The sequence below is a fragment of the Gambusia affinis genome, linkage group LG18 (genome assembly GCF_019740435.1).
Source record: "Gambusia affinis linkage group LG18, SWU_Gaff_1.0, whole genome shotgun sequence".
Taxonomy (NCBI): Eukaryota; Metazoa; Chordata; class Actinopteri; order Cyprinodontiformes; family Poeciliidae; genus Gambusia; species Gambusia affinis.
The window spans coordinates 21,890,830-21,913,326 of record NC_057885.1 but is presented as its reverse complement, the minus strand read 5'-3'; the positions used below and the strand labels follow the sequence as shown (position 1 = coordinate 21,913,326).

General features: G+C 40.7%; 1 protein-coding gene across 2 annotated transcripts in view; it reads right to left on the bottom strand.

The window, feature by feature from the left end:
• LOC122820216 (GRB2-associated-binding protein 1-like) overlaps positions 1–20,908 on the bottom strand; it is a 28,547-nt gene extending 7,639 nt beyond the window's left edge. For both annotated transcript variants that reach the window (XM_044097452.1, XM_044097453.1), the window contains exons 1-7: positions 20,502–20,908; positions 14,184–14,312; positions 13,589–13,754; positions 12,172–12,361; positions 10,923–11,548; positions 8,759–8,841; positions 8,563–8,672 (exon numbers count right to left, since the gene is read on the bottom strand). In XM_044097452.1, coding sequence (XP_043953387.1) covers positions 8,563–8,672; positions 8,759–8,841; positions 10,923–11,548; positions 12,172–12,361; positions 13,589–13,754; positions 14,184–14,312; positions 20,502–20,576 — 1,379 coding nt within the window. In that variant the 5' untranslated portion in view covers positions 20,577–20,908. The remainder of the gene's footprint in view (positions 1–8,562; positions 8,673–8,758; positions 8,842–10,922; positions 11,549–12,171; positions 12,362–13,588; positions 13,755–14,183; positions 14,313–20,501) is intronic.
• Between the last annotated feature and the right edge of the window lie 1,589 nt (positions 20,909–22,497).

The following is a 22,497-nucleotide window of genomic DNA, read 5'->3' as shown; positions in this document are numbered from 1 at the left end:
AGGATTCTCTTAAAGCTACACATGAAACGCACCTGAAAACAAACGAGTTTGGTGCAATCTTTTAATTACAAATTCCTCTTTTATTGGAGAAAAAAAAAACCAAAAAAAACAAACAAAAAAAAAAAAAAAACACGTTGGACCTGCCGCTCTCGTCTAGTTTCACACTCCTTTTATCAGGTCAAAGGAGACGTGCTTGCCCGTCCTTCATCCACGTAGTTCCTGTCGCCTGCGTCAACCTCAACCCTCTAACAGTCAGTTTTCACCTGCACAGCAATCCGAATTTCACGAGCGTCCTCTTTCAAGTCATTCACACGTGGCAATACCACCCGCACCGACGGCTTCCTTTCCTCCTCATTCATCGGTTCCGACTCCTTCAAGGAGGCACTCACGCAGCGAATAAGCAGACATGCGCTCTAAAGAGGTCCGTGCCATCTGCACAGTCGCCAGTCCAACAAACGCGTCAGGATACGACTAGCCAGCGTTTTGATAAATGCACGATCTATCATGTTTGTCACAATTGCTATGTAATCTCAAAGCGCACTCGCATAAACAAGCGTCGTCCTTGATAGCCTGACGGCTTATCACCAAGTCTAACCGTCGTGTGGAGGCCAAGTTAATGTAGAAAATATTCAGTTACTGTAAAAAACAAAAAAACAAAAAAAAAAAACTTATTCGTTTAATTAGTAATTTAATAAGAGAATTTGTTGAGGTTTAGGAAGTATTATTATATTGCATGTAGCTAAATTCATAATGTTTTAAGTGTTTTATTTTAAGTTTGTATACCTTATAACTTCATTGACCACTTTGCAATTTATGCAAAAGAGGTGAGGAGCCTGGTGTTAACGGAAGGGAAGAGAGAGGGAAAAAGGCGAGGTCGATGCAAGTGAGAATCGACAGAGCCACACAGTTTTCAACCGTAGTTTGTATTGTGGAGGTTATTTAAGATTTGACTGCTCATGTAAAGGATAACACAAGAAACTGTGGAATAAATCTTTTTGTTTTACATCTTTGCATCGGAGCGCTGTGGAAGTTTTTGTTTTCCTCCTCAAACACACGAGTGAAATCAGCGAAATTAACCTTGTGGAAACACACGTCGTCTGCGATAAAGCTTACAAAGATCTAACTTCCCTGGCATGTGGCCGTTTACCTAAAACCGTTATCGTTTGTCCCTCCCTGTCGGTTGCAAACGTAACCCAGGCTTTCCCTCTTCAAACCTGCAGCTGGTGGAGACACCCTACGGGCTCTGCGTTGCGTCATGTTGTATGTGTGAAGGTAGGATGTGTTCCTTGCAGAAGAGTAATCAGGCGCAGGGCTGTTCGTCGTGGGGAGACAACGCAGCTTACGGCCATCAAGTCTCATAGACTGCAGATCCCTGTCCACGCGGCTCGCGCCTAACAAGTCTCACAGACTGCAGGCCCCCGCAGCGCAGCTCGAGCCTAACAAGTCTATCAGACTGCAGGCCCCCGCAAAGCGGCTCGCGCCCAACAAGTCTCGCAGACTGCACACCCCACCACGCGGCTCGCATTCAGCCAACGTCATCCTCTCGACCGACTCGCTTCAGGTCTTCACGGACGCCGCCCCATCCTCTGGTTTTGGGGGCTTTAAAAGGTAAATGGTTGCTGGAAAGTTGCCTTCCTATTTTCCTCAGTCCGAATCCTCTACATTTTATGAAATATTTCCCTTTGCCGTAGCTTGCCGCCTCTGGGGCCATCCTCGGAGCAGAATGCGTTTATTAGCGCGCTGCGATAATATTACCATGGTCCAAGCATTAATAAAGGCCGCCCATCCGTTAGCTCCATTATGCCTTTCATTCGCCGCTGCACATGGCAAGCTGTCAACAACATTTCATCATCTCAGCTCAGCACGTTTCCGGTTATTACAATGCTATCGCCGACTCTCCGTCCCGTTCTAAGTTTCAGGTTTCGCTGTCCATGTCTTGCTGCCGACGCTCAACCCGAGCTAACGCAAACCTTCGAAGATCTGACGCTTTATAAATGGCTCTCTCCACTCCCTCTCGCGTTCATCACGCCACTACATAAAGTCGGGCTCCGCCCCATCTACCCTCTTCACATACTCTCGCCTGGCAAACCTTCACCAAGTTCTGCTCTGCTATCAATTCTCCCCTTTACCCTGGTAGTATATCCACAGTTCTCGCTTTCATCACCTACTGTTTCGACCACCGTCGATTCGTACTGTCCTACATCCGCAGTCCGTTCACGGGCATCAGTTTTCACGTGAAGCTACAGAAACCTAGTTAATCACCTAGCCTCTTCTCGAACTCTGCTGCGAAGCTCCTTCTCAAAGGGATTGCTAAGCACAGCCCCTCTATTCCCGATAGCAGAGACTGATCACACTCCTACTACCTAGGAGTCTCATCACTGCGCTCCGTCCAGAGCTTTCTCCTCCTACACCTAAGCGCTCCTCCATGCGCTTTCCTGCTAAGCCTTCCATGGATTTCTTGGGCTGAGTGAGTTCACGCCTGCATCGAAGTATTCAGTTTGTCATGAGATTTATCTATATCTGATCTAAAATTCTTCGGACCACTACAATCCTTCACATCAAACACACCAAAGCGAAAGGTTGTGTACTATCGCTATCGCACCTTGTCCTTTTTGCTCAAATTCACATGTAAAGACATCAACTCTGCCACGAATCCAAATCTCTGTTTCTCACACCTGAATGCTTCGCCGTGACTGCTAACTGGTTCACTCACCACCTCAGACTGACGTTAGCAGCTTGCGGTCTTCCACCTAGTCACTTTTCAGGCCATTCTTTAGAATAGGCGCCGCTACATCTACTGCCGTTCAAGGCGTCCCTTTAGCTTCTCTCCTTCAGCTCGGACGCTTGGCGTCCTCAGCCTTCTCATCTTACATCAGACCCGATCTCTCAATCCTACTCAAAGCTCAACGTTCCATAACTGCAGGTGAGCATCTCATCCTATCTGGTGGTGGAGCGTTCTGCCATTTCTAACATCTTATTCTGCTAGGAGATCCGGCCGGACCATCGGTCCTCAGCCCTCGGCTCGACAGCAGCCATTCCATCCTCCACAGGTCACCAAGCAGTTCGGCTAACAAGTCTATCAGACTGCAGGCCCCCGCCAGCGCAAGTCTATCAGACTGCAGGCCCCCGCCAACGCGGCACGCGCCTAACAAGTCTATCAGACTGCAGGCCCCCGCCAACGCGGCACGCGCCTAACAAGTCTATCAGACTGCAGGCCCCCGCCAACGCGGCACGCGCCTAACAAGTCTATCAGACTGCAGGCCGCCAACGCCGCACGCCCTAACAAGTCTATCAGACTGCAGGCCCCCGCCAACGTAGCTGTGCCTAACAAGTCTTGCAGACTGCAGGCCAGCTAGGCCTCAACCCGGCACCCTCTTTTGGGGGGAAGACTACCCTGAGCTAAACCTGGACCGATCACCTGCCTGGTGATCCTCAGCTCACAAGTCTTCCGCCGGGTTCGAGCGCCAAAAATTTCGGATCATTAAATCCTCTAACTGTTTCTCTTTCTCTGTGTGAGTCTATCCAGATTGAAATGAAGCCTAGGCGAAAATTCAAGCTGGGAGACAAAACACAGCCGTCCCACATCAGACACTCACCACGCCCCGCTAATCGCAGGACAGGTGCGCCGCACCGCTTCAGCCAATCGCCGTCACGGATCCCTTCAAAGGACAAGCTTCCCGGATCTTCTCGCTCGTCAGCCGTGCTTCAACCCACCTCCTCCCCATCTCCACCATCATCCCAGGGACATCTTCCTAGCTCCCTCTCTGCTCCTTCGTTCAAGGCTCCGTTCCACCACCAGTATTCGGACCGGGGGGAAGACTACCCTGAGCTAAACCTGGACCGATCACCTGCCTGGTGATCCTCAGCTCACAAGTCTTCCGCCGGGTTCGAGCGCCAAAAATTTCGGATCATTAAATCCTCTAACTGTTTCTCTTTCTCTGTGTGAGTCTATCCAGATTGAAATATATATATATATATATATATATATATATATATATACATACATACATATACACATATGTGTATATGTATGTATATATATATATATATATATATATATATACATATGTATATGTATGTATATATATATATATATATATATATATATACATACATATACACATATGTGTACATACATATGTGTATATGTATGTATGTATATATATATATGTGTATATATATATATATATACATACATACATAAACACATATGTGTACATACATATGTGTATATGTATGTATATGTGTATATGTATATATGTATATATACATATGTGTATATGTATATATGTATATGTATATATACATACGTGTATATGTATATTAATATTATTATTATTATTTATTATCATTGTTATAAACAAGTTAAAATTTTCTTCCTTTGCCAATTCATTATCAAATTTGCACAAAATCTTTTTGGACTGATGGAGGAAGCCTGAGAAAGTTCCTGAAACAAACAAAGGAGATGATTGTTGATTTCAGGAGAAACAGGATTAGATCAAAGTTTGTTTCCATCATGTTTCCATCATGGGAGTAGAAGTGAAGGTGGTTGAGGAATATAACCACCTCAATGTTCATCTGGACCACAGACGGGACTGGAGACGCAACAGGGAAGCGTCTATGAGAAGGAACAGAGCAGACTGGAGTCCTGGAGGAAGCTAAGGTCCTTCAAGATGCTGCAGACCTTCTATAATCTGTTGTTGAGAGCGCCATCTGTTGGGGCAGCAGCATCAGCGCCAGGGACCTAAAAATGCTCAACAGCCTGGTAAAGAAGACTGGTTCTGTTCTGGTTCTGTTCTGGGAAACCTCTGGAGATGGTCATGCAGAGAAGGATTCTTCATAGGATCAAGAAAATTAGGGACAATCTTGATCATCCTCTTCATCCGATTGTCTTGGATTGTCTTGTTCTCAATGGCTCTTTTAAGAATCCTGATGAACATTCAATTTTCTTTGTGATCAATAAAGTATTTTTAAACTGAATCAGGAAATTTAATGACAACTGGTGAATACGTTCCACCAGTTGTCATTAAATTTAAAGCAAAGCATCCAATTCTTGGCATGGTACTGCCAACACATAAGTCAATCCACAGACACAAATTAGAAAAAAATATAAGAATGAAAAATCACAAATCCAAAAAATAACCAGCAGCAGGCAAAATAAGCACAAAATTAACAATAATATCTCCCACTTAGATATATTCTTACATATATTTACACAAATAGATATATAGTTTTGGTTATTAAACAGATTTTCTCTCTCTTTTAAAATAATCTCCACAGACTCAGAAACGGTTTCTGCCTTGATTTCAGCGACATCTTCTGATGATTCTGCTCTCCCTCTACTTTGGAGAGGGAGAGCAGGGTAAGGCTTTACACTTGCTGTTTTCTTCTCATAAATGTAAACAAATCCCGTTTCAGAAATTACTTTCTTGCAGTCGCCACCTGGAGTTATAACAAGGTCATCATCAGCCAGGAATATCTGTTGTCCCCGGATCAGGAAGGTGTAGAAGTGTGTCAGCTTCGAATTACTGCAGATGATGGAAGAAAGATGGTATGTCTGATTTCCACCTTTTCCGGGGACGTCAAGCGTTGCACTTGGAGCCAGTATTGGATTCCAAGCCCTGGCCGACAGTTGCCGGAACAGGACAATCGCTTCATTATTGCCTAGAAAGTTTTTTCTGTAAAATACCCTTTTGCAGACTGAACAGCGAGTTTCCCCACAAAAATCCAACCAACAGTTAAACAGAGAAGTGAAGCTCTCTGCACGTAGTGAAGGCAGAGCAACGAGGGGGCTGCTCTTCAAGAGTCCAATAAGTTCTCTCTTACACTTCATGCACGTCTTTTCTCCTGCCATTAGCATTTTCATGTTTCTATCACTTGAATTTAGCCAGGTTAAAATAACTTCCAATAAGTATGAAATGTTATAGTCCTTACCCAAGTCAGACCACAGTTCATTTTCTCTCAGCTCCATCTGAACTCGGGCCATTTCCAGTGGGGTAAAATATTTTCCCGGATTGTGAACGGCTGTCGAGATGAGACTGGCACATAATGGTGTGGCTGATGATGCCTTAGAAAACTTCTTGGGATTTTGAAAAAGGACCTTTCTGGTTAAATTCAAATTCAATATGCCTTGAAAACTGGCGTTAATCCAACCATTTTTGCAAAGGTTGGAAAACTTACAAATATTGTCAATGCTGCCTTCTTTGTTTTTGCTGACTTGGTTATTTAAAACATCTGTTGTTTCTGAGAGAAGCTGCTCATCTACAAAGCAAACATCCCCAGCCGGGGAGGTTTGCTTCTCTGTTGGATAAGGCTTGAAGACAGATGCATCATATCCAGGAAAAGTGCCCTCATCCTGAGAGCAACTTTTCTCTACCTCCCCAGCCGGGGAGGTTTGCTTCTCTGTTGGATAAGGGGCGAAGACAGATGCATCATATCCAGAAAACGTGCTCTCATCCTGAGAGCAACTTTTCTCTACCTCCCCAGCCGGGGAGGTTTGCTTCTCTGTTGGATAAGGCTTGAAGACAGATGCATCATATCCAGAAAAAGTGCCCTCATCCTGAGAGCAACTTTTCTCTACCTCCCCAGCCGGGGAGGTTTGCTTCTCTGTTGGACAAGGGGCGAAGACAGATGCATCATATCCAGAAAAAGTGCTCTCATCCTGAGAGCAACTTTTCTCTACCTCCCCAGCCGGGGAGGTTTGCTTCTCTGTTGGATAAGGCTTGAAGACAGATGCATCATATCCAGAAAAAGTGCCCTCATCCTGAGAGCTACTTTTCTCTACCTCCCCAGCCGGGGAGGTTTGCTTATCTGTTGGAGATGGAAGGAAGAGAAATGCATCAAAATCATCGTATACAGGAAAAGTGCTTCCGTCTTCAGTGCTACTTTTCTCTACCTCCCCAGCCGGGGAGGTTTGCTTCTCAGTTGGAGAAGGATTGTAGAGAAATGCATCAAATGCATCGTATTCGGAGGAAGTGCTCTCATCTTGAGCACTACGTTGTTCTAAACCGCTTCCAGGAAGTAGTTTGTCAAAAACTTTCTTCATACTGGTGGTTACTAAATATCCAAGGCCAAAACCAAGGGGGAAACACACGTTGACCAAAATCTCTGCCATCCTGAAAATTCTTGCAAGAAACAATGTTGAGGTTCGAAGAGCTGCTTGGATATGAACTGAGGTCTTGGAACACAAGCATTCATAACCTCAGATGTTCTTTGATCTAGAACCGCATGTCATAGATGAGGTCATAACTACAATGAGGTCACTGGGGGAATGTCTTGTTTCTTCTTGTTGCTATGGAAATGGTCAGATCATTTCTGCTTGAGCCAAACTATTGCCCCTCTGCAACGGCATCACTTAATGGTTCGAGGAGCCATGATGAGAAGTGAGGGATGGGAGTATTGAACTGAGCAACTGAAGTTGTTTTACAAAGTTGTTAGGAGTCAGCGTGTTTTTTTATTTAATAAAAATTTATTAATAAACTTTCTTTGATAATCAGTACTGCAAGCTTCTCATCTGGCCTCTCTCTCTCTGCATATATATATATATATATATATATATATATATATATATATATACATATATATGGTTTATTATTGTCATTGTCATATATAGTCTTACAGTTCGATCATTGAGTCTTCATTCCAATAAATGAGCCCCTCAACTGTGAAATCACCCATAAAGTAAATTTCCAGGCCTTATCTGTGAATTCACTACTGTGTGAGAAGCAGTGGGCCGAGAACACAACCTTGAGGTTTCCCAGTTATCCGTATTGGGCTGACTGTGGTCTCAATCTAGATATTTAAAATTCAGATTAAGGTTTTATGTTATTTCTTTATAATAGCTGTTGAAAAATGTTAATGTTAAACATTGAGCATGACAATCTTTTTAAATGTCCCTTTTCACAATACACACATTGAGTGCAGTCTTATTGTGATAACAAAGAAGTTGCAATATATTTTTTCCCAGCCCTACTCAAAAGTAATCTGGTTAGAAAAGTTAAAGTGCGCAGAAGTACTTTAAAATCTATATCTATATTCACCCAGCACGTGGCAATACTAAATTTAGATGTTTAGCTTAAACTGGATTTAGGTTATTTTTTGCTTTTTTGGCCTAAAATATATTGTGGAAAGATTGAGGTGGCAATTATAATTATTAATAACTTAAATATTTAATCAAGAACACTTTTGGGAAAAAAGAAGCGATTATTTTAGGAATATACGTGAACGTTGACGATCCCATTGCGACCCGTGTGCGCAGAAGACGAACGTTAATGACGTCACACGGGGGCGCACTGTTTACGGAAGTAATAATGGATGCCGCCAAAGACTGAATGTTTTTCCTCTGCGAGTCTCAAATGTTTCTGCAATATTCAGCTAACGGCGTCCACCTCGCGTTTTCACAGGAGATGCATATTGTTCTGGTTATAAGTCATATTACATCCTTCTGCTTTAATTAAATAAACCGTTAAATGCTGAGCAGTAAGAAGAGCTTTGATATAAACTGGTGTGAAAACGTTTTTCAAAACCTGACCAACACGACAAAGTGTTTTAACAGTGACTCACCTCGCTGCAACCGGTGGCTCATTGGTGGAGGCGCTCATGGGAACATAACTTTCATCCAGATCGTCATCTTCAGAACAAAAGCTTCCCAGAGGAACCATGCCTTTATTAAACTGGGAGAAAGAACGAACAGGAGGGAACATGACTTAAAGATGAGCAACAAAATAAACGATTGCGTCATTTAAAGTGGATAACTCACAAAGTAGGTGTTGAAGCTCTCGCTGAAGTCAAACATGGTGGCTCTGTCAGACTGAGACCGAGGAATGAAGACAGATTCGCCCCCTGAAACAGACATTAAAAAACGTGAATCTTACAATGTGAGTTCATCAACATCCTCCTGGTGTCGACATAAATTCCTCCAAAACTAAGTGAAATAAGCCAAAATCAAAAGATAAAAACCTGTTGTTTATGTATTATTTGGATCACACATTTCTAACGAGAAAACTGAGGAGATGTGGACGTGTGTGTCATATTTCATGTTGACAGCTGTAAACATTTCAACGTTCATGCTGCTTCTTTATAACAAAACAGTTATTGCAAAAGTAATTAACAGGCCGTGAAATCACTTCTGCTCAATAACATCTTTGTTTCGTTGCGGGGTAAAGCTCTCATCTTCTTAATAACTGCAGTTCTGGTGAAATTACTCTGAACACAGTCAGAGTTGTTCCACTAAGCATGAAATCTGTAACCCTGCCATCTGAGAACAATAAAGCTCCTTAAAAGTAGTTTTCTGATCTGCTCCAAAGGTCACGACAAATCTCACTCCAAAAAATGCATTCATTTTCAGATAAACCATTTTAACTGTAAAATATTTGGCACCGTGGAGAAACTTTTCAACAGTTTTTATCCAGTTTAATGTTAATTTATGGTCAGGTCTGCTACTTTGTGGAAAGCTTTCTCCTAAAAATTACATTGGTTCATTTTCTACTTTTAAATCATTAGTTAAAGTTTACTTTAATAATATCACCTTTAATTTTTTAATCTCTTTAATTAAAATTTTTGTCTCACATTTTAATTGCTTTGGTATACATTTTTAATTTCTTGTCATTTTGTTTTAATTATTTTTGTTTATATATTTTGTAATATTTGCTTTATGAGTGCTACACCTAAAGTATTATTACTGATGTATTAAAATATAATAATGAACTGCAGAGCTGCAGGCATTTGGTTTTGCCTTTCGCTGAAGTTGCTTGGCAACGAACTGTTTTACTGGAGTTGCTTGGCAACGAACTGTTTTACTGGAGTTGCTGGGTGTTATGGTGCGTTCACACCAAATGTATTTCGGACGTCAAACTTGACGCGTCCAACGCTTCAACTTTGATGTGTTTCCACGTTGAAGACAGACGGCTGACATTTTGCTCACAGTCGGATGCATCAAACACGTGAAAATCGCTGTAGCCATTGTTTTCCGTTGCTGGCCTATTTGTTGGACACGTTGGACGCTCTTGACGGTTCAAATCGCGCCGCGATGGGCCCTCGACGCGCCTCCACATACTTTGAACTTAAACCAGACACGCCTGATGTTCAAAACACGTTTGGTGTGAACGCACCGTTAGGCAACGCCTGCTGATGTGTGGTTTTTTAAACACCTCATTTTCCAGATACCAAAAAACTTTAACTTATTGCCAAAAACTGATGGGGTCTTTTTTTTTAAGTGCTTTGGCTGTTTTTAGAAGGAATAAAGTCCCAAATGGAAGAACAAAAATGTGAATTTTGCATAACAGGTCCTGTTGTGGCTAATCTTGCTTCATAATAAGGTCCAAAAATCAAAAATGCCAGAGAAGTTTTTTTAAGAGGAGGTTTTTGACTCACTCCAAATGAAAAAACAGAATTTTCTGGTTTCAAAAAGTGTTTTCTTATAGAAATAATAGAAATATTTGACTTCATACTAAATATTTAAATATTAACGTTAATTTTGTGGTAGAAAAACTGTTTCACTCCTTCACCAAACAATCAGATCAACCACAGCAGCTTGTTAATCACAGCAGGAGGCTGACGGACAAGGAGGGTCTAAGCAAACAATAAATAAGTAAATAAACAACAATAGGTCGACCATTCGCATGATCTTGGATCTGTAACATTAATAGTTTAGCAAAAACTAAATTAATTCTTGATAGGCTCCAACAGGTCCCTTTAATTCATAGCAGGAAGTCGTGGTTGTTTTAAAGCAATCTGATTGATTCAAAGCAAAGCAATTAAAAAAGTTTGTTTTAGCTTTGTGCTACACCGCCCCCTACTGGTTTGGCATGTTTAAAACAACTCTCAGGGGTGGATTCAAGTGGTTGAAACCTTAAACCAATGTGTACAATATTATTTGTTCTAATTGATGTCGCAGAGATATTCCTCAGTAATGTCGTCGTTACCTTTTGTCAGCGTTCCTCTGATGCCGTCGTCTCTCCTCTCTGGTTCAGAGTTGGCTCTTGGCAGTGCACCAGGCCCCGTGCCAACAGCGGCGATCTCTCCCTGCAGTGGGACGGTGGGGGGCTTGGGCGGCCGAGGAGGAGGAGGCGGGATGGCGGCGTGGAGCTCAGCCTGAGTTAGCGAGTCCACGCTGGGCGTAGAAGAGGGCCGGTGTGGGGGAGGCGGCTGAGGGGTGGACGCTGGACGGGGCACCTGGTAGCCGCTAGTGGTGCTTGAAGGATGAGCGTTGGAGTGGTTGTCATCGCTGAGTGTCATGGCAGCTGGACGCAGGTGGAAATCTAAGGAGTGCTTCCTGGGATGAGGGGACGGGAGGCCGTGAGACCGGGCCGCTCGTTTGTGGAAGTCGGAAGTCATGGTGGCGTCCAGGGACTGGCTGAGGGGGCTCGCCATGGCAACCACCGTCCAAGGAGCCGACCTGAACCCGGACGAGGATGGAGGTGGAAGGCTGGTTGGAGGAAGAGAAGAAGAGGAAGAGCAGGAAGAGGAGGAGGAGAAGGTGGCCGAGGGAGGAGGGTGGAGGTTACCACTGTAGTCCGTCTCAAGAGAGGTGGATGAGCCCAAAGCAGGCCTGGAGATAAAAGTACAAACAAGTGTTGGATTACACCTGGTGTAAACGTCACCTCATTAAATCCAACAACAGCTTTTTTATCTGACTGTTCCAGTCCAGTGAGAGAAAAGAATCCAGGAGAAACAAATCTTTTCATCAGCGAAGGCGAACTCTCCCTGCAGTGTTTTTATGCTGAACTGTAGCGTGACGGTGGGAGAAGTCAGCCCTGCTAGAAACCTGTGGGAGTGATCCAGGTTCAACTCCTAATCCCTCGCTCTCAAATGCAACAAGTCTAAACCTGAATCTCTCTTTGGTCTTTTGTTCTCTAGATGGTTTTATTCAGGATGAATCTTTTAGAAGTTGTTCAAACATAGATGAGTCTCAGAAATAAACAGTTTCTTCAGTAAAACTCATAGTGACTTATTTGCTAATCCTTTTCTTTAATCACCATTTTCTTTGTTTTTCTGGTGAAATTCAGAATCATAAGATTGAAACCAGTTTTAGTTAGATGCATATCTTGGTAAAGATCCCAACCTCCCACATTTGAATGATTATTAGAGCTTAATTTACCAAATTGGACCAAAATCCGAGGTTGGAGGTTTTCTTATTTAGTTTTATTGGTTTTAGTTTTATTGGTTGTTTACCTTGTGTGACTCTGGCAGTTTGACAGCCACAGGTAGTCATCCTCTGCACTGCTATCGTGCTCCAGCTGACGCACATTCACAGGGTCGTATGGGGGTGGGATGGACCCCGTTGCCATGGTGACAGCAGGCGTGCCTCTGGTCGCAGTCACGGAGTTGGAGGCAGAGTTGGACCTTAACTGTCTTTCTGCAGCTAAAGGGAGTCAAAAAGCCGTGTTATGTCTGCACAAATCAAAAATATACGACGCAGAAATTATGCGACCAAAACATTGTTGCTACTTTTCCAAACCACATTTCTAATCCAACTCCGTTGTACTCAGCTGTCGGTTCAAACCAAAGAGCCTGCTTGATAAAAGACGCGTTTCTTCTGAGTAAACAGCTGACAATAAAACATGACATCTACATTTAATGACGTCTTTATTTGGTACCATTTAATTACTGGTTATGAGTGGAGTGTCGAGTTGTGGTGAAGATGCATCAGGATTTGGAGGTTAGGAGTAAAAGTAACAGATGGAAAAACCCTTTTGTACCCACAGAAACCAGATCCCTCAATTTGTGAGCTACAACTCTGATTTTTACATTTATGGTGCTTTGTCTGTTTCCAACTTTGTCTATGCACTTTTATGTCATTTTGTATGTTTGAAATGCCTGGTTGGGAAATAAATTTCCCCTTTGGGGATAATAAAGGAACTGAACTCAACTGAACTGAACAGAATGAGGCAGGAAGAGAATTTAAGAGACTCTGAACATGGCAGAGCTTTTCAGAAACCATTGATATCCAGAGAATAATCTGAAAAGAGCAGACTATCCACTGAGCAGCTGATGTGTGAATGAAACTGTCATTTTGATGCCAGAGGGAAAATCAAGATTGGTTTAAGATGATAAACAAAACGATTTGGTGACTGAGGCCTCAAATTCATTCTCAGATTATGGTTCCATATTTTAATAAGGAGCTTCTTTTACTCCAAATAAACAGATCTCATGTAAGTGTAGAGCAGCTGCGTGACGGTATCATGTCTCCAAAAACCAATCCTCCAATCGGTGGATTTTTCACAAATAATTTGGAACAAGGAAAATCTGTGAATGCATGAATTTGTGAATATTGATTTGCTAAGTATGCGAGTGCTCACTGTGCAAATCCAGTTTGACAACGAAGAGAAAACTATTATATAATTTAGTCAATCAGAAGTCTGAAAGTAAACACAGTTAGTGCATAGAAAGAAGCTGGTGAACTATTGAGATCTCATCTGAGTGACTGGCACAAAACCCAAAGGACCTTTCATCCATATTTTTCTCTTCCTTTTCCTTCTACCAATTTCCACACTGACTCAATCGCTGCCCACACAGACAAACTAAGAGCAAGCAAAACACAGCAAAAGGGACATTTTGGATTTGGCTTAACTCATGTTTTTTGTCGTACCGTCATCAGTAGGGTTGAAGCCACACAGGAGGCAGATGGACGTGACCCAGCGGTTCATGTCCTCCTCAGACTCGGCCACCAGGTACCAGGTCCTCTCCTCGGTTCTCAGGTCGAAGACGAAGCTGCTCTCCAGCTCCTTCTTAGTGAAGGAGAGGCCGGCGTCGACCTGGAGGAAAGAAAGAGTGGGAAACGAGGAGAGTCAGGTTTCAGTAGGCCTGTTAAAGCGTTTATCTAACCTCCTCCTGACAGACAATCAGAAATATACTACTGCAAAAAAAAAAAAAAAGATTTCCTTCAAGCAGAGACTTTAGGGTGATGAATAACTCTTCAGGTTTTCATAATGTCTGTCAATTTTTCCCTTTGGCTGCTTTTTGCTTTTGTCAGCAGGTTTTAGTTCACCAAGTCATTCTTTTTGTTTATTTGGTTTACTTTAAAACTAAAGTAAGTGATTTATTTCCACAGAAATAAATCACTGCAGTAGCTAGTTACAATTACATCTTCGAGAAGTTGGTAAATAACCAATTTAAAATGGGATCTTTGATCCAGAATGGCACGATGACAGCACGTTTTTTAAATCATACTTTGGTGTTTTTACCTGCTCACACAGATTCAAGTTGATGGTCCCAATTGGCCGCCGGGAATGCTGGTTCTTGTAGTACTGCAGAACGTCTGGTTCTCCACTCAGCCGACCGCTACGCAGGACGAACCACCGCCTTTTCCATGCCTGGTAAAATTCATCATTGCAGAGATATTGAAGTTTTTGTCAACAACATTAAAATAAAATCTGCTCTTCTTCCAGACCAGGAGTCTCCAACCTGCAGCATTAAGAGGCTTTTTGGACCTTCCATAATATCTCTAAATAGGTTTGGCTAAAAAGAATCAATTTGTTTTAATACCAGATGCAGAAGTGTTAGCAGTTTTCCAATTTTCTATTGAATGCATTCGTTTAATTTCCACAACAGAATGAGTGATTTCAGCTTTTAGTACTTTTTAATGTATGTGACTAGTTTTTTATTTTAATTTATTACTTTTTAAATGGTGTTGAAGAGCTTGTGCAGTACAAATTTCATTGCCTATTTTTGTCTGAGCATATGACAGTAAAGTTATTTCTTTATTTCCATTTCACTCAAAGCACCTGTAACATTTTAGACCCATCTTTCTTTTGATTAGCTTGAAAACTGTGCAATTTTGTTTTTAAATCATTTTTGCACAAACACCAGCAACCCGTAGTGGAAAATATAGCTATCCTCTTTTTGCAAAAGATTCGTTTTTTTTTTTATAATTGTAGAGGTAAACATGAGAGACCAGCTAACCAAATGTGCTGGAGCTCTGCTCGGGCTGCTAGGTAACGGACTGGGCTCAGCTGTGGTTGCTAGGTAACGGTCTGGGCTCAGCTGGGGTTGCTAGGTAACGGACTGGCTCAGCTGTGGTTGCTAGGTAACGGTCTGGGCTCAGCTGTGGTTGCTAATTCAGAGGTAGTCCTTCTGATTTGTGACTTAACAATCCGGAGGATTTTTAAATGTCTCATTTTTCAGACATCAAAAACAGTAACAGTACCAGTAAACTAGTTGGGTGGATTTTTTTTGAAGCAGTAGAGACCCAAATGGAAGTACAAAAACAAGCAAAAAGTCAATTTTGCATAATAAGTCCAGTTTAACACTCTGCCTTTTCCTTTCAGTGGCAGATCCTCTGTTCTGTTTTGTTGGGTTTAGTTCAGAGCCGTGCTCACACCGGGTCTGTTCTTTACGTTTTTCCCTTTTACAAATAATTCATCACCCTGCCACACTTCACTGGTTCTCTGCAGTTTACTCTCGTCTGCAAGCACTTTCCTGACAGTTTTTTTTTTTCAAAACATCTTGTAACTTTTGCTGATTAAACTAGTTTTATGCAGGTGAAACTAAACAATTACTCTTTGGATTATAAAGGTTACAGATCGCTGCCCTAGACTTGAATTTTGGACTTCATGAACAAGGTAGCTACTGATTGTAAGATCAGATTATGAATGTTTTTCATTTTTACTCCTACACACATGACTATTTTGACTGTCCTCATGCCCAAGGTTTAATGCTCCTGTAAGCACAAACTAAAGATAAAAACTAAACATACAGTGTTCAGTGTTCACTCTGCTCTCTGCATGCCGTCATCACACAACAGGCATTGTGGGTACAGACCATCTTCCTCCATGAGAGCCACAGAATGACACCTCATATTTCAGACATGACTCACAAACTGTGTGTGTGTGTGCGTGTGTGTGTGTGTGTGTGTGTGTGTGTGTGTGTGGGTAGAGTGTGACCATGATTAATTAAAGGTGTGAAACAGAGCAAGGAAAAACATTTTAAAGTGAATTTGCAGCTCATACTGAGAGGCGAAGGATTAGTTTTTAAAAGCTTCGGTTTATTTGTGCGAATGTTCAGCTTCTCTGTGTGGAAATTAACTTCAACTCGTCCAAAAAATAGAAATCCTGTCTTATCCCTGCTGACCAGCGTTTCAAAACAAAACCAACAGGATTCCACCAAAACTCAGCAACTGTGTTCATATGATGAAAGTTTGTGCCAATGAAGCACTGAGGCACATTCCCCTTCCTTTCTCTCCAAACACAGACAGGAAGAAGCTGAACAGGAAATGCTGGTAAGAGATGCCAGTGGAAGTGCCTGTTTATTCTCCGTCTGCTTGATAATCGTTTGTCTTCAAGCTGCTGGTCCAATGAAAGCAGCAGGGTGCCTGCTGCTCGCATGAAAATATTTTCCTGCACCTTCCAACTTCAGAAACGTTTGTATTTTGATCATTTTAACAGTTTAATTATTTTACACGATGTGAAAACTCCTCCATACAAACCGATCTTTAAAACTGGTGATGCAAACATTTTCAGCACTGTAGCTCATTTTACTTATTTGTTGAAGTTTCACTATGAATCATTTATTTTACATTTATAAAATGTCAGTTTGAAATGATAACAGCCTGTATTTTACAGTATTTTGTTGGAATAACCAGCATATTGTTTTCATTGAGGTTAATTAAAAGTTACTAGTTTTTGCACTAAGGATTGGATGTCCAGGAAAAAGTTTAAACCATAAAAATGATTTATTATTCTATATTAGTAATTCAATGTTACCTTCAAAACTAGTTGAGATATTTTCATTTAGGGAAGAATTTATTTTTTTATCGTCTGTGCTAGATGTTATGAAAGCAGTTTTAAAAGCCAGTTTTCTTTTTCAGCTTCTGAGTAAGACAGAAAATTTCACCTGGAGCCGCCAGCAGTAATTAGACTTGGAGTTGATAAGTACTAAAACAAGATTGTTCCTCTAATAGATCTCATCTGGGATGACTTTATTACTGGGTTTTTTGGAAAAACTCAGAAGGATTTTCCTCCAACTTGAGATTCTCTTTAGTGCTTTCCAACTAATCAACCCACTCAGACAGAAATAGTCTCACTCTGTAAAGAAAAACACCCAAACAGTCTGCTCAGTCAGGAAATGACAAAACTGAAAACTCACCAACATCTCAGACACAAAGAACACTTTTTAGAGTACAGTAAATGTTTTAGATCTTGTAAATGTATTTTTTTAAAAAGAGAATCATTTTTTAGCTATTTAGATAAAGTCAGGAAATGATCAGAAGGTGTGGTTTTTGGTTTCACCTACTGAAGACAATGCATCCATGTGATCAAACATTTCACTCCCTGATCTTTTTTCACTTCAACCAAACCCCCAGGACGGCCTGCTGGCTCAATCTCCTACGCTACTGCAACAACACATTTTGGTATCATTGTCCCAACTCTGACCTACGACCCTAAAACTCACAACCTTTGAGATGAGAGGTGCAATTGTCTCCAAGAAACGGTACAGGAAGTCCTGTTTTTGTTGTCTGGGGTTTGTCAAAAAGCCTCAGTCGGTAACAGTTTGTTCGTTAAACAAAATAAATCAAATAGAAAGCAGATAATTAATAAATTTAGTCTCTGCTGAAACGAAGAAGCAGCAAAGTGTTTTTTTTTTTCCTTCACTTTTCTGTAGCTCATTTTCAAAGGGAAATATCATTTTGAGAGGAAGATTTGAAAGTAATAATGATAAGCTCTCTTCCTCTGACAGTCTCCTCAAGCTCCCTAATGTTTCCTCCTTTGACCTTTGAACTCAGGAAGAGGGCACAATGGCTCTAAAATAACACTTCCTCCTTCCTGCCGCTAAACTAAAATTAACACTGCATCTTAATTTCTATTTACTCTTGACGCTGAAACAATTCAAAAATGTCACGTCTGATTTACTGCAGTTTCCCAAACAGCAGACAGGTGACCGTAAAACACTTCACTGTTCTGCAGATCCAAACGGATCCAAACACTCAGATTTCAGTAAAACCAAATTGAAAAAAAAAAAATTGAAAACAGATAAAAATATCAGTTTGAAGTGAAACTGATTTTTTTTTTTCATTGGTCTCCAAATCACTGTTGAATAAAGTTTCACAAATCACAAAGAGTTTTCAGCGACTCTCAGTCCATTTATGTTCTGATTCTTATCTAAAGTGATCGTAATGTCGGAAAAGCTTCAATAAATCTCCTCTCAGGGTTTCATTTCTATAAAACTGTTTTAAATCGTCTGTTCAGTGAGTTTTTATCTACTTCAGGTTTGAGTATTCACATTATTTCAGTTTCTGAACTAACAAGCAACAAACATGGTCTTAATGAAAAACTGTACTTTAAGTTAGTACTAATACACTCTGAAGCTGAAATAAATTTACTGAATGTTTTAGTTTAGTTAGGGATTCCCATAAGTGGGTGATTTTGTAGATGATTATGTCAGTGCAGAACTGCAAAACAGGAATTACTCCTTTTAAAACTTGAATTATATGTAACTTTTAAACATTTTTCTTAAAATTTTCACTTTGTCGTAACAGTAAATTATGAGACAGATAATTTGTGAAAACATCAAATGCCTCTTCCTCTTCCCTGTCCTACTCTGTAGAAATGAACCGCTCCGTCAGAACCAACCAATCAGAGCCAGGAGGAGGGTATTAGGGCTGTCAATCACACTCATGTATGCACTGCTTAAAGTGGAAGCAGTGAAAAAACAAGCCACCGTTACAGGATTAATATGTGATCACCATCTACCCTGCACATTCATGGCAGGCTCTGTCGTGGTGAGCAGCGCCTACATGAGCATTATTGACATGCTAAGAAACCTCCTCCTTGTTCTGATTGGTTGTTTCTGACAGATTTCTGCAGATAGCATGTGGATAACTTGATTTTTACCCAGATTATGTTTTCATAACAAATAATTACTGCAGCTTTAAGAGTTTCAAACACAGATGTCTATAGACATTATTGGATGTTTCTTGTTTTTTGTGGCACCTCAGTGGAAAACATGATGTCCAGCAGAGCAGGACCATGCTGTCCAGATCAGGATGACCCATGCTGAAAATCCAAGCCACGAACGACGTCAGGGTTCTGGTGTTTGGATACGATCAGCCCAACTCAGTTTGCTTTAAAAAGCTCTGAGTGGCTCCAACACTGAGAGGAGGAGATGTATCTAAACACACCGCATGAGGTAGAAAACAGCCTCATGCAATGTATGAAATGCATAACACTTGCAGATTTTTCTTGTTTCTAAGGCCCTCAGGGGCGTGTCTGCAGCATATTTGCGAGTATAGTTGAAGTTACAAAATCCACCTCGTCCTCCTTGGTGTTTCTGTGTTTCTAAATCTCTAGGAGAGGCCTCTTTCCTCCCCAAACAGGCCCAGCTGAGAGCGATTAGTTTATTACATAACAGACGAGAACACTGAGGTTTCCACAGAGGGAACTTTAACCATATTCTTAACATGAACACACGGCTGCTGCTGCCATTGTACTGCAGATCTTTGATCATGTGCTGAATGCAGTGTGTTTATCCACACACTGCACCGTGGACACCATCATGTAAATGTCTGTTCTTCCTTTTTCTTCCTTGTTTTCCCCTCATGAACTCAATCAACAACAAATATAATCGAGATAGAATCAAAGGTAGAATCAAATCTTCTCGATAATTTATTTTTTTCTGTTATGAGCTGTTTTTAAAGTGCAATGATCCCAAAATCTCAACTTGAAAAGTTTCATTTCTATATTTCATGTATTTTTCTCCATTCTCATATCAAGTCCAAATATACTTTTTATTTTACATGTCATTATTTATGCCAGACTTCCCTTCCACACATATTTTTTAAGGAAGGAAGGCAAATGACAATAGAGAGGAAGAGAAAGTCCAGTGAATGAGTGAAAGAGAAAGAATGTGATAGGAAAACAGCAGCTTTCTCTGAAAATATGGAGATTATGAGAAAACATTTGAAAACATGAGAAAAAAGGAGAAAGGAGATTAGCTCAGCTCACTGGTGAGGCATGTCAGAAATGTGGGGTGTGTGTGAAGCTGCTGCTGCTGCTTTACTGGAAAGTGAGTCCAGCTGTTGTCCAACAAAAAACAGCATGTGGTAATAAAAAAGTGGCTTTTTCTAAACAGCCTGTGTGTCTTTTTTATGCAGGAGAGGACAAAACAGGAACAATCTAAACAGACCCAAGGTTTTAGTTTTAAACCCAATTTGTATTTAAAAGATGCTCTCTACCTGTGAGTGTAAAAAGTCTTAGATCAGCTTTTAACAAAACTTTATTGATGATCCACAGACCAAAGTAAAGTTTAATCATAGTAAAACATTGTTGCAGCTGACAGCTGCACTCGATGTTTAACTGCTTTACAACTGGGACTTGAGGAAATGACTCCTTGTGTCAACAGTGATGACACACACACACACACACACACACACACACACACACACACACACACACACACACACACACACACACACAGAAAACTTCAAAGTTTAATTTAAAAAACACTCAGGAGAGAATCCCTGAGACATGATGTGCAGTTGTTTTGTTTTTAAAGGAAATGTTACTCACATAACGTCGCAGTTTTTTCTCTGGAGGTGATTTTCGCAGCCAGCCGTCACACACCACGTCTCCTGCTCCGCTCATCCTCAACTGGGTCAGGTGTCAAATTAAAATATCCAATGTGTCAACCAGGCAGTCAGAGACTGAAGAGGAGCCAACGCAGATCGATTTGAGGAGAGGCGGTCAGTCAGTCAGTCAGTCAAACTCCCATCGGGATGTTAAGTTTGCGATCCAATTTCAGAACAGAAGAGTTTTCCAAAATGCCAGTAATTTAAATGAGTGTTGTTTCCCTTCCTCCTGTGATCCAGATGAATCTTTCACATCTCATCCCCACATGGCCGAGCCGCTCCGAGTCTCTCCAAGTCAGCGAGTTACGCCTCCTCCTCCTCCTCCTCAGTGGGTTTCCACTTCCCAGCAGAGCCACGCCCTCCTGTCCCCGCTGCTGCTGCTGCTGCTGCTGCTGCTGCTGCGATAACCAAACACAATGCCTCAGCTCGGACATTCCTTCTCTCCTCCTCGCTTTTTCCACCCCTCCTCTTCTTCACTCCTCCCATGCTGCTCCACAGCTAAACAGGAAACTCCCCCTGTGGATCTGAATGTGGGGAGGAAGGAGTTTCCTCATGTTAAAACCGACATGGATTATAAATAAATTATATAGCCTTTAGGTCTGCAAAATGATCATTAAATGCATTAAAAGAAACCAAACGTACAAACAGAAATTCCCCAAGGAAATATTAAGACAATATATAAAAAAATGTTTGTTTTTTTTAGTTTTTTCTTTTTTTTTTTTTTACATACATGCGATATTAAATTCAAATATTTTGAAAAAAGAAGCACAACTTAATCAGCATAATGTAAAAAAGAAGAATCTATTTTCCCAATTTCATTAGCTCCACACTTTTCAATTCCCTCTTTTTCCAACCCAGAAATAATTGCCTTCTGATTTTTGATGCTGGTTTGTGAATATTGAATTAAACTATATTCATTGATGCCTTTTCTTACTTTATTTTTAAAATATTTTAACATCTGATTTCTTATTCTTTTGACACTTTTCTTCCATCAAGTCTCAGTTCTTAAACATACTTATTGTCCTGTTGTATCCATCTTTTTGTACATTCAGTGATGAGTTGGTCTTTGTTTTGCTCGCTACTTTACTGACGCTGGAATTATTATAGAAGAAAACAAACTTTAATTTAAACACAACATACTCTATAGCACCACCCAGTGGCAGAATGTGTGAACAGGATGGAAAATAAAAGTCTTAATTTCCCCTCCTTTTTTAGATTATTCTTTTCCTCTGCAATATTTATTATGAACTGAAATTAAGTAGCATTCAGGGGTGAAATCACAACATATTGCAAAATAAAATAATTACAGTAAACCTAAATGAAGTGATGAAAAATGTTTTCAAAATCTTTGTACATTATTTTTGTATGAAGTGATAAAATAAGAAGAAGTTGTTTTTTTTTAAATTGTGTTTATTGCAGTGGAATAATTTATGTAATTACTATAGAAGAGGTTGGTCTGCAAAACCACAGCAGTGTAAATTTTTAAAGGTCTGGGAAATCAAATCTTAGGCCACATTGTGTCCCTACTGGGAGTTCTGGTAGTAATTTGGTTTTGATTCTGAATGAAGCATCAGAAGGAAGTGAAATGTGTTTTATATTAAAATGTACTTTCATGATTATTCTAGCCTGATTTTAGCCCTGCTTTTACTTCAGGGAAGACGAAAGTTAAGTTAAACAAAACATCCAGTTTGACGAAGCAAATTACACAATAACGAGTTTTTAATGTTTCCTTTTTACACAATGTTTGCATCAGTTTCTTTCTGAGGAACTGAATCAGGATCATGGGTTTCTTCAAGTAAATTTAGGATGTTTCAAAAACAGATTGCTTAGTGCATCTGGATAGTGAAAGATTAAGATGAACTACAAAAAATGAACTGTAAAGTTTATGTTTTCTGATAACAAATAGATAAATTAATGATCAATGTGATGAAAGTCAA